General features: G+C 47.1%; 1 protein-coding gene across 5 annotated transcripts in view; it reads right to left on the bottom strand.

The window, feature by feature from the left end:
- The window catches only part of MCF2 (MCF.2 cell line derived transforming sequence), a 54,669-nt gene that overhangs the window by 29,379 nt on the left and 12,258 nt on the right, over positions 1-13,032 (bottom strand). For all 5 annotated transcript variants that reach the window (XM_082289573.1, XM_082289570.1, XM_082289572.1 and 2 more), the window contains exons 4-6: positions 7,328-7,418; positions 1,679-1,798; positions 272-388 (exon numbers count right to left, since the gene is read on the bottom strand). In XM_082289573.1, coding sequence (XP_082145699.1) covers positions 272-388; positions 1,679-1,798; positions 7,328-7,418 — 328 coding nt within the window. The remainder of the gene's footprint in view (positions 1-271; positions 389-1,678; positions 1,799-7,327; positions 7,419-13,032) is intronic.

The raw sequence follows: 13,032 nt of genomic DNA on the forward strand, positions 1-13,032 counted from the left end.
CTATTTTGTATCTCCCATTAAGGGAATTTTAATAAAGATTTATAAAGACACATCTTCCGGGAGCCGTTTCAAAAGGAGCCTGAGGGAGTCAATCATCCAGTTCCCCTGCAAACCCATCAAAGCCTAACACCCCTTGGCTCCTTTGCACACCTGATCCAGGAGGTGCAGTGGCTTTGGGGGCTACTCTCAGCCACCCACTGCTCACTGCCTGACTGCAAACCCTCCTCAGTGAGCCCCAGCAGGCCGAGAGCCCGTGCCCAGGCGCACTCACCGTCCTGAAGATGACCCACTCGCTGTGGCAGTACTCCAGGGTGCCCCCGAGCTCCGGGGTCAGCTGCTGCTCATCGATGTACGTCAGCAGGTCGCTCACCGAGCTCAGCATAACCACCTGCACACAGGGCACTGCTGTCAGCCAGGGACCACCATTCCCACCCAGCAGACACACACCAGGCACACGGAACTTTTATGGACCTAAAACTTGAGTTTGCTCTACATATTGTTCTGGAGCAGGGCTTTCTTCTTACACTTATGGCTTAACGCAGCTTTTATCTGGTGTATCTGACCATTCCTGAGCCACCCCTCACCTCCCAGGTGCCTTCTTCCCTAAATGCACAGTGAGATGCTGCTGAACAGGGCTGAAAGCAAAGTGATGCAGGTTTAAGTAAGGGGTGACCAATAAACTGGAAAGAACATATACATTTTAATAGGTTATGAAGCACGGACCAATTTCACATAAATATATACTCATGATTTTTCGTGTGTCTTGATCTGCCATTGGATATGTCAAGAATGTTCAAAATTGTGCAAAGAACAGCAATTTTAGAGTGAAAAATGTAAAGTTTGTGAAAATCATGCTATTTCCTAAAGAAAAGCATTAATTTGTTTCCTATGTTTGTAATAGCATCAACCTGAGATTCTATAAATTTACTTTTCTTCTCTTAATTATTCTCATTATGTCCTATAATCAAGGTGGTTTTAAAAGTCTGGAAATTTTGAATTGAGAATATAAACTCATTTCAGTTGCTATTTTAGGAACAAATACCAGCATGATGTTGGTATGGAGTCTTAGATGAATATGGGTGAAATTCATAGCAAAAGCTCCACGGGACGTCTTTTGACTTTTCAGACAAATTCCTGGCTACTCTTCACATAGAATGGTTTGGGTAGGAAGGCACCTTATGGATCATGAAATTTCCAGCCCCTCTCCTATGGGAAGGGACACCTTCCACTATCCCAGGGTGCTCCAAGCCCTGTCCAACCTGGCCCTGGACACTCCAGGGATCCAGGGGCAGCCACAGCTGCTCTGGGCACCCTGTGCCAGGGCTTCACCACCCTCACAGGGAGGAATTTCTTCCTAATATCCAATCTGTACCTACCCATTTTTAGTGGGAAGCCATTCCCTGTGTCCTGTCCCACCTGGCCCTTGTCCCAAGTCCCTCCCCATCTCTCTTAGAGCCCCTTTTAGACACTGGAAGGGCTCTGAGGTCTCCCTGAAGCCCTCTCTTCTCCAGACTGAGCAGCCCCAGCTCTCCCAGCCTGGCTCCAGAGCAGAGGGGCTGAGCCCTCTGAGCCTCCTCTGGATGTGTTCCAGTGGATCCACGTCCTGCTTCTCCTGGGGCAGCAGCAGAGTGGGACAGTGTCACCCCCGAGCCACGCAGACAGCTCTGCACCCTCGTACCGGTAACTTGAGCAGAAAATCCTCCTGGCTGAACCGAAAGCCAATGTCAGTGAAGGTGCGCTGGAAAAAGCCCGTGGGACGCAGAACCATCACCAAGTGCAGATTCCCCGGGAAGGAGGCCTGCAAGGAAACAGAGACAACATCCACCCTGGGCACGTGGCAGGTCCAACAACAGCTTCCAAATGCACTGAAAAGAGGGGGCATCATTCAATTTCAGGGGTTTTTTTCTGATTGCTCCTGACAGCCTTTTCTTATTTTTAAAACAGGAGGGAGACGCTGGGAGTGGTTTAGAGATATGGGATGTAACTGCAGCGGGGCTGTCCAGCCCCACTTCCCTTTGGAGCAGGCAGGAGTTCAGCCATGCACCTTGCAGGCACACTTATTATAAACTTTAATAATACATATACTGTTCATCATTATAACTTGGGGAGTGAAATTACGACTTAGCAGGGAACAGAAGGCTGGAATGCTGAGAGGAATGACAGATTGAGGAAGCAAAATATATTGCCAAACTTGCTAATCATCCCATAACTTCATCAAGCACACTCGTCTTGTCCTTGGTAATTACCAGGCAACATTTAATTTGTGGCAAGAATTTGGAATTTCCTGTCTACACTGCTGGAGCCTTTTCTCAAGCATATGGTTGGCAGGTGCATTTTTAAATAGATCTGTGAAAAGGGTGCTTGAGAATGGAAAAGAATTTTTAAGAAAGTAGGAGTTGCATCATTAAATTGTGGATAAGCGCATGATGCAAAGACTTGGGTTAATTAAGACATGATTTACTCTGAGATCCTGCCAGGCCAGGTTACATTTCTCCATATATTCCTCCTTATAATATCCTCCCCTGTGAAACATGACAATAACATCTATACCAAGGGTGAGGGTAATGAACATGTTTACGTACTTTGCGCTGCAGGGCACTTCATCTGTGCCTTCAAAACAAAGATTACTCCCACAAACATGCATTAGTGTTGTTTAAAACAGGCCTGATTTACACTTGGGATCCAACATCTGTGAACTGCACTGTCACTCATTTGCTCTGTTTTCTTGGGTAGAAAGGGGCAGATTGTGGCTTCCACTGCCCACAACTTCACTTAGAAATGGACAGTGACTTCTAGGATCATATAAGCCACATAAATCCAATATATTGATCTGTTATTTCAAGTAGGAGCAGAAAAAAAAAAGATTGTGAATGAAATGACAAATTCATACCCTTTGGAAGCCAACAAGAGCGGTGCCAGGGACAAAGATTTGGCATTGGAAACAACAGCAAACCATTAAACAACAGAGACATTGGTGCTGGCTCCAGGCCCCGGGGGCTGTGCTCCTGCTCCAGCACCTGGGCAGCACACAGTGCCTCCTCTGTGACCTTTAGGCTCCTACCTTGACCCTCTCCTGAAAAATGCATCAGGAATATCTTTGAGAACAACCAGCCAGAAATTCATCCTCCCTTGGTCGGATATCACTATTCCCCTTCATCCCCTGTCCCCTTTAACCCTGTTTATCATTTCGAGCTTTGGCCTCTCTTACTCCTTCAAGTCCTTTTTAACAGGCACCCTTTGAGCGCAGAGCAAATTCCCGAGGAAGAGTCCAGGTCTCCAAACCATATTCCCCCACGTGTAGACTTTGAATGTCTTCTCCTACGAGCCCTTGCGCAGGAAACCCACAGCTCCAGGAAGAGGGACCAGCAACCAGGAGACAAGCAGAGCTGCCTGCCAAAACTGCACTGCACAGTGACAATGTGTGAAATGCCTGTCTGAGAGCAGAGAGGCCCTTGGACACACCTGGTTTCAGGATGCCAACATGTTCCACACACCACACAAGAAGAGACCACAGCACTCACATCCTTCTGCCACAGGGACAACCTTACGGCCATACACACACAACTGCACCCTTTGTGCTCCTTGATATTTCACCTCAAAATAGCTGAGCTTCCAGGGCAGGTGATTTGATTTTCATTCAGTTTAGAAAGTGTTTGGGGATTTTTCAGCTGATCTTATAGGATCAAGGTCAGCACTTATGAGTAGCTACAAAACAAGAAATGCAGCTTTGCAAATGATCCCTAATGTATTCCAAGCATCGAAAAAAAACGAACAAGCCAAGAAATAAGCTTGCAGAAAGACAGACACCAACCAAGCCATGTCCTGTGCCCTCTTAGAGACCTAAGGGAAGGGATGAAATGTTAGAAAAAACCCTACATAGGCCAATAATTCCTCAACATAACATTCCTGTAGGGACTGCATCTTTTTAAAGCATTGTTACAATTTCAGTTTTTCTCAGGGCTGAAGTGTAGATAAGCTTCCTGAAAACTGAACTCTAATGATGCTGAAGGTACTGCTGCAAAAAAACCTCTCCCACAATATATTAACGAAAGCAAAGACAAAAGGGTCCTTAATCTTGCCTTATGCTTTATCTTACCATTTTTAAGACTAAAAAGAATCTTGTGCACTTGATAAACCTCAGGTTATGTAACAAAACACCTAAAGAACCCTCTAAAGCCTTTGCCCTCTGCAGCGCACCAGGGAAGGCAGAAAGCTACCAGCACAATTCCACTAAATCAGGCAGTTGGCAACATTTCACTACTGTTAACTGTCTCACCGACCACGGCCCGTGCTCACAACGTCCCTCCCCTTCCGAGGTCACAGATATGGATACCTTAAGGCCAGTTCAGCAACTTTTTAAATGCACATTTAACTATAACCACACAGAGAGCCCTGATTTAATCAATACAGATGAACTGGGCTAATAAAGCACAAGGACAAGCACTGAAACCATCACAGTTACTGCCTCCTTACTGAATATCTCATTCTGACACATTTAGTGTGATTTTTTACCCCCAATTTTAGGAACTCAGTTTTCAGAGAATATTCTTTCCTGCAGTTCACCAGGGCATCCATGAGGTTGGTAATCAATAAACATAATAATAATAAAAAAAAAGTAGTATCTGCCAGTAAGTTTGTTTCTGAGCACTGCAGACTGCGGCCAGGAGTCCTTATACAGGTGCTGAAGTTAATGACTTTCTGCTGCCCCTTAAAGGAAAAGCCATGCAATAAAATGCCAGCCACCGCTAATTTGAGCCTTTAACTTCCCCCAGAACCAGAATGAAACTCCCAAGCGCTCTGCTACCTTTATTTCAGCCGGCTGCATAATTAACCCCCCAAAGATGCTGTCAGCATCACTGGGGCACAGATCTGTGCAGGGCCCCCTCCCTGCCAGCGGCTTTCCCTTCCTTTCCTCTCCTGCAGGCGCAATGACAGAGCCGCTCCTGCGGCTGGAGGCGCCGGGAGCAGCACTGCGGGGCAGCGGTGCCCGGCGGTGCCCGGCGGTGCCCGGCGGTGCCCGGCTGCTCCCGCACGGAGGATGCCGCTGAACGCCCCCGCGCAGCCCGCCCCCGGCGCTCCGGGCGCTCTCCGCCGCCGTGAGCCGCAGCCCGGCGGGCCCGGAGCCTTACCGCATCCCGGGCGGGCCGCCCGCCCCGCCGCGGGCCCGCCTCCGCCATCGCCGCCGGCAGCTGGGCTGGGCCGGGCTGGGATGGGATGGGGTGGGATGGGGATGCTGCGGATGGCAGCGGGCGCTGCCCCGCTGGCACGGCCGGGCAGGCAGCGGCTCGGGCAGGCAGGCAGCCCTGCCGGCACCCGGCTCCCGGCTGGCAGCCCCGCTCTCCTCCCCAGCGCCGGCTTTGCTTTTAAGGTGGAATGCCAAAAATCATCCTGCAGACGCTCCTTCCTGCGAGGATTGGGCTCTCAGCTTGGAGCTTTCACCCTTCCCCTTCCCCCCTGCCGTTATCTCCAAGGTGCCTTTTCGGGCTGTTTAGTGTTTCGGGGACAAAGTAAGGAAAGATGCTCCGGCCAAAACCCGAAGCTTGACCCCGGCAGTAGTGCATCGCTTCCCGAAGCCAGCGCTAGCCTGATTTACCCAGGCAATTAGAGACACACACAAAGAGTTAAAACAAAAATCTGTACAGTGTGATAGAAAAATTTTCAAGATCAGATGCACAACCGCAGAGCTGCAATTGCATATACATATGCTGGAAAAAAATAGGACAGGCTCTGTATTTCAAATTCAGCTTCACGGCACTCCTTTACTCCAAAATTGTACAAAGATGAGAAAAAGACGGGGTTTTTTTATTGCATCAAGGCTTATGATGTGTGATTGACAGGAAATCAAGATTTAATTTTTTGTCCTTACACCTTCTGGACACAGAGACAGCCTTTTAGGACCAGACTCTGTTTTTAAGGCAATATTCTCAAGTCTTAAGATTTAGTGGACACAGGTTTCCTGCTTCTCATCCCTCTTTGCACAGAGCACCTCCCCATTCTTTGCATGGACAGCCCTGATACTGCAGGCAAAGTCACCTCCCCACATGGACACATGGCACATACAGGTACACAAACAGGGTGTATGCTCAAACCATTACATTTTCTTATTAAGCACAAAATGAATGACACTTCTGTAGAAGCTACAAATTAGGGCAGGATTTTTCCCCATTTGAAACTTCAGACTATGCAAAGCAAGTACATCATCCTTAAAGGATGCTCTTGGTACTAGCACCTGTTCAAACGCTGGCAGCAGAACTGAATTTTGATGATCACTTTAAAGAACTACTTTCTAAATGCTGCTTCTTCTCCAGTGGTATGGTAACCACACTTGCTAGTTCAGTCTGCGACATTCAGAAAAATCAGAACCAAAAATACTCTTAGTGGTAACCTCATTCACACTGCAAAAAGGGAACCCTCTCTTCTGCCTGCAGGATGCTGACCAGCAAAATGCCATCAAAGCCAGGTACTGAACACCAAGTTCAGCTGTACCAGTATTAACAATTTAAAGTACTGTAAGACGTAGCTTTATCAGAACCAGGTTTCCTGTCTCAGTACACACCTGTGACTTCATTCTTTCTCAGACGGACCAATCAATGTCTTTAACCATTCAACGATTATATGCAGAAACAAACAATAATAATACACTCAGAATATTTCCATTGAGTTACCCACATGGCACGGTGTGGTTGGGAAACGATTTGTCTCTTAGCTCCTACCTCCCCATGCACCCCCAAACATGACTTTTCTACAGCTGCATGCTCTACTGTAAATCCAAGCTCTGATGCCAAGACAGTGCAATGCAGAATTGCAAAACCTCACTTGTGAGCTATGTTCAGACCAGATATGTGCTAACGATGTGTAGCACATAAACGTGTGCTAGATCATTTAAAACACATGAATGAATACATACACTTTTAAAATAGATTTTTCCACCCATGCCCACATACAAATGCTTGTGAAGCCTGTTTAAAGAACCTAAAATTTTCAGTCACCAACAATTAGGTAAAACACAGTCTCACTAATAACCAGCGTCTAGAAAGAACATACATGAAGCCAAATTTTCCACCCGTCCAAAGCACAGAACATGCACAAAACGCATTTGAACCACTGCATAAGAGTATAAAACCCAGCAAATGGATCAAACAAGCAAGTTAGTACACAAACAGCCCATTTATGCACTCAAATTAATTACAGGGCCATAAACCAAACTACTACCTAGAGAGAAAGCAGGAGCATCACTGCTCCTGGTTCCCAGTGCTTTCTGAAGGAGACACAGAGTGGGCATGGTGACTTAGTACATTAAATGCAATTAACATTAAAGAGGACTTACTGCTATTTTTTGGAGAGTCGTTTTGACTGATGTCCATGTGTCCAATCTTCTATCCAGGATTAGGATAAATTTAGTGTCAGACTCATGTTGACTGCGAGATAAGAAAATACCAATAACCAAATAATGTTTTGAGAAAAGTGACTCTGTTCCCAAAAAAACCCCAAACCCAAGAACACAGAATGCAAACCACATTTTAGTATTTTTACGGATCCTGAAATTCCCTTTGAAAAAATTCTCCTGAGCACCCAGACTCTTTCCAGTGGTGCTTAGGACAGGACAAGGGGCAACAGGCACAAACTGAAACACAGGGAATCCCATCTGAATATGAGGAAAAATGTCTTTCTCCTGATGGTGAGAGCACACTGGAACAGGCTGCGAGGAGAGATTGTGAAATCTCCTTCTCTGGGTATTTTAAAAAGCCACCTGGGGCTTTTAATATCTCCAGATATTCCAGCACAACCTGCTCCAGGTGAAGCTGCTCTGGCTGGGGGGTTGGACTAGATGATCTCTAAGATTCCTGCCAACCTAAGCCATTCCCTGATTCTGTGAACTCCACAGCTCCTTCCCACCACAATCTTTCTGTGAATCTGTGATTGTAGTAGCCCAGGGTTAAGCACCACCTCTGATTTGTGTGCAAGGCAGTGACAGCAGATTGCTGGAGACCAGATTGCTCTTGAAACCCAAACTGGTCTTGAGAAGGGGCCTGCAGAGGCCAGAGGAGCTGTGCCCTGCCCAGGAGCTCCAGGGTGCCCAGCAGCCTCCCCCAGCTGATGCCCCAGACCCCCCTGCCTTCACTGCCCAGATCTTCCTGCTGAGCTCAGGTTACAGCAACCAAGCGATGACTCCTGGCTTGTTTTGGCAGGAGACAGCAGAGATGACACCAAGCCAGGGCAGGGCAATGCCAGCCTGGCAGAGGGAAAGGGGGAGCTGGTGCTCAAACAGGCTGTGGTGGCTTCCCCAGCACGTCCTGCTGGGGAATCAGCGATTGCTCCAAGGCGTTTTCCAACACTCTCCGGTTCACTTGGCAAGCACAGACTTCCTGACATCCCTTTTAACACCCAAATCCTTTGAGTTGCTTTGGAATGCCCAGTCTGACGAGCGAGCCAGCTGTACCGGGGTGCAGGTCTGGCAGGGGCCCTAAGGCCCGGCTGCCCTGTCTGTGATTCAAGCATTCCTTTCCAGGCTGGCTGGAACAGCCCGGCCAGGCTCCAGCTGTGACAGCCACCCTCCTCCCAGGCAGCCTGAGCTACACACTGCAGTCATGTCTGCACACAGCTACGGCTAGGCCAGCTTGTAACCGAGTCCTCCAACGTGAGTGTGTTTACAGGACACTTAGGTCATATTTGCAATATTTATTTTGTGGATGCTGAAACAGGATAGCCATGTCCCACACCACCCTACCCAGGCACCTCCGTGCTGGGGAGAGGCTCCCAGTACACGTGCTGGCTCCCCAGAGGTGGCTCAGGTGTCTGCACCAGGCACAGCCTTGTACAAGCAGCCTCTTGCCAGCATCATCTCTGCCAATTCCTGTATTTGGCAAGGCAAACACATGGTGGATCACTCAGAAGTATCCCACGGCATACAACACTTGGCAACTTCATCACAGGAAAAAAAAAAAAAGACGACACTTGAAGCCAGTGCAGGAACTTTCATTGAGTGCACATCTTGCTGCTCTGGTCTGTGGCAGCTGCAACTCTGACAAATATATTTAAAAGGAATTAGCAGCGGTGCTCGGAGGGATAAAAAATAAAACTCCCTTTGACCATAACAACAATTGACTGCAGATATGCAGAGGCACCCAAGTCCCAAGCTATCCTATGACAGCTCTTATGGATCTGTAACATCACACCCAAAGTGCAAAGGTTTTATTTAAATTTATTCAGTGGCTTTGAGGCGTAGAAGAAAAGAGCAGAGGAAAGGAATATAAAATTTTACATATGGGTCATACACAGAACTTCTACATGTAATAAAGTCTGAGGTTGTGAGCATGGTGAGTGTGACTTTTCAGCCAAAACCTTTTTTTTTGCTTAGAATAATTTAGGCAACATGAGACAGTTCTGCAGGTTTCTCTCATCTCTGTTCACCCCCACCATGAGCTATGTGACCCAGGTGGGTGGGAACAGGCCAAAGGATCCTTCAGTTCGAGGCAAAAAGAAAACCCTTTGGTTTTTCAGCACACTCTAATTAGAAGGTATGTCTCTGAGCTCTAAGAAATAATTCCCGAACTCCTCATGGTGTTTCCCAAGAGTCTGCAATTGAAAAAGCTAAATTGTGTTTACACAGAACTGCAGTAATCATAATAAAACCTGAAGAAAAAGCCCAGAATCCAAGTAATTTAGAAAAGGCAGCCAGACTGTAGTGCACTGCCAGTTAAGAAAAGCCAGAGCAAGCCATGAACTCAGGACAAGGTTATACTCAGAGAGCAGCCCCTGAGCACGCTAATCTGCTTTTATCAGTTCCCTTGCAGAAACAAAGAAGAAAGTTCCCAGCAGTCTGACAGCCTTGACATCTACTGTGGGAAATTTGTCATGTATTCTAGGGCCAGTGGAGAAAGTCTGTGACTATTTGCAACCCAGGCCTTGCAGGTTTATCAGATTTCCAGGCCCGTGATGTACCTTTTAGACTGACAATAAAATTAAATCAATGCTTTCTCGCAAGGCTCTGAGGGCTGTTTGTTTGCATCCAGCAGCAGAAAGATGGAGACAGATAACCAGGGCAAGGATTATTTCTCTCTGGGTGTTTCTTGTTACTTTTTTTTTCCTTATCCTTAACTTTGTATGTGTTGCAGGATGCACCAGACTAAAAATAAAGACCTGGGATGTTTTGCAGGACTTGAAATCGGATCCTGGAGTCTGCAGTTGTGAGATTTAGCACAGGCCTGACAGACTCCTTGCCGCTGGTGGGATCAGAGCTCGCCGTCACGACCTGCCCAATATTGAAATTCAGAGGTATTTATAGCCAACAGCAGCCTGCTCTGTGCCACTACGCTGTGTTATCAGTCACAGCTCTAAACCACTTTGTATCTCACCCCCCAGTCTAAATGAAACAGGCAAAGTTTGTCTAAATACCAAAAAGCTGGCTAGTCAAGAGAAGAGAAGAGAAGAGAAGAGAGAAGAGAAGAGAAGAGAAGAGAAGAGAAGAGAAGAGAAGAGAAGAGAAGAGAAAAGATTTCAGTAGGAAGGGACCTACAGAGAAAATCTGTCCAACTGCCTGACCATTTCAGGCTGACCAAAAGTTAGATGTTGTTAAGGGCATTGTCCAAATGCTCCCTAAACACCGACAGCTTGGGGAATCAATGACATCTCTAGGGAAACCCTTTCAGGGTTTGACACCCCCTCAGCAAATAAATGCTTCCTAATATCCAGCCTAAACCTCCCCAGGCACAGCTTTGAACCATTCCCACACGTCCTATCACTGGATCCCAGGGAGAAGAGCTCAGTACCTTCCTCTCCACATGCCATCCTCAGGAAGCTGCAGAGAGCAATGGGATCCCCCTGCAGCCTTCTCTCCACACCAGACAAGCCCAGAGCCCTCAGCTGCTCCTCACAGGACACTCCTTCAAGCCCTTCCACCAGACTTGCTGCCCTCTGGACACACTGAAGGACCTTCACATCCTTTTTAAATGTGGCACCCAAAACAGCACACAGTACTCAAGGTGATGCCACACCAGTGCTACATACAGAGGGATCTTTTTAGTTTTCAAATTTTACTTTAAAACTAATTAGGACAGTTTCTTGTAATAACAATCTTACAGATATTATAACTGACTTCAATTGATTTTTATTTTTTCATTTAAGCTTCTACTGGAATTCTGGCTTAACTTGGAAGAGATAAAATCGTTCAGGCTACAGAAAAGATCTGTATTTGTTGTAAAGACCACAGTGTCACAGTCCTCAATCCAAGCCTGGATAAAGTGCTGCTTTATCACTCCTTGGGTCTCTTTTCTGCACATACCAGGATCTGTCACACTCACCTGTGCCTCTGCTTCAAGCACACCATTGCAGGTGCTGTTCAGCACAGCCAGCCTGAAGGCAGGCAGGGCAGCATTTTGAGTTGGATGTGCATGGAATAGAAAGTGGGGACCTACTACTTATTTTCCTTTACAGCTCATCCACACAAGCACTTGCTGCAGCTGCCTCCTGCCTGCAGCACAGTTCCCAGGAATACTAAAAATTAACTTGCCTACAGGACTCACCTTCCTCCTGGCTCTGTTATTAATGCACTTGCCTCGAGGACTCAGGAGTAGCTTTCAGCATCCATCTCCTTTATCTAACAATTATTTCCAGGAGAAAAATGCCTCATAAAATTCAGCTTCCCCAAATACTACAAATCTGACATCCATGAGGTTTTCTCAGACTGGTCTGGGTAGGACACCAGGCACTTCCTTTGCACAGGAAAGGCACGGGGTCTGCCCCTGCACATCCACAGGCAAGGAGGTGTTGGTACTCCCACACCTAACTCTGATATTTGAGGAAATAAAATACCTCTGGCAGGTAAATATTTACCTCTTTTAAGGACTTTCTGGGCCAAAGTCTGAGCTCTAATCCCACAGTGTGATGCTGCGGAGGGATGAGGATACAGGGGCACCAGAGCTGACACAGACCTGCCACCCTCACCTAGGTGATGCTCTGCCTGGTCACCTGAGCCTTTCAGCTCCACAGTGTTAGGGAGCACACGTTTTAAAGGTGATCAGATATTGGGGCAGGCTGTTATGGTGGTAGCAGGAGCAGAGCAGGACGATTAAAGTGGTTTTACTAAAAACATGCAGAACATGTTTGAATCACCAGCAAGCTCGCAGCTCTCATTAGTTTCTTGATTGAGTTTGACCTATTAGAGGGACAGCAAGACTGCTTGTCATGCTAATGCCAGGGTGTTTACAGTCAGATGGAACAAGAAGCCTTGGAGAAACCAGACAGAGGTGGGAAGTACAGATGCACAGACCAGGGCTGCCTGCACAGGACCAAAGAGAAACCCCTCTGGCCAACACACACTTGGCATGGTCCTGCTCCTGTTGGGCCAGTGCTCTGTGGGCCAGGAGCCCGTGAAACCTCAGAGTCCATCAAAAAGGGACAGAGGAACCAGAGGCTCCTTCTTTTTTTTTTTTTTTTGAACAGAGGTGCCCAAACACTCCACACTTCCTCCAAAGCAGCTGCTAATGGAAAGCTCCCATCTAGCTGCTGTCAGCCTGCTCTCCCTGCAGGAAGAAATTTGCCAAAACAGGCATTATTCAAGAAAATTAAGCATTCCAGGTAACTGAGTCACCAGGCTCAGCAGCAAGAAATAGGAGGGCCATTAATCTAAGTATACAGCCCTGTATGAGGCACAGGCAGACTGTCAGCAGCTTAACCCTAACACACAGGCAGGCAATGGGAGCTGCTGCTCACTGCTGAGCCATCACCTGTCACGGGAACCCCAAACTCTTTGTTCCTGTAATTAATCTCTTCCTCTGGTTTCATTTCTCTTTTTCCACAGTAATGACTCTCCGCTTGTACACGTCAAAATATTATTTTGCAGTGGCATGGCATACTTATGTGGTGACACATGCCAAAGCTTGGGGAAAGCCTGTTGTTAATTAGAAACTTAATAAGCTAAATGTGTGATACATTCCAGCTGACAGGTCACAGGGATGATGTCCACTTCTTACTCTGCAGTTCCTGGCATATTAAATACCACACCTGGACCTGTAAGGGCTTGCATCCCTCTGT

The sequence above is a fragment of the Coloeus monedula genome, assembly GCF_965178545.1.
Source record: "Coloeus monedula genome assembly, chromosome: 12".
In the NCBI taxonomy this organism is placed as follows: Eukaryota; Metazoa; Chordata; class Aves; order Passeriformes; family Corvidae; genus Coloeus; species Coloeus monedula.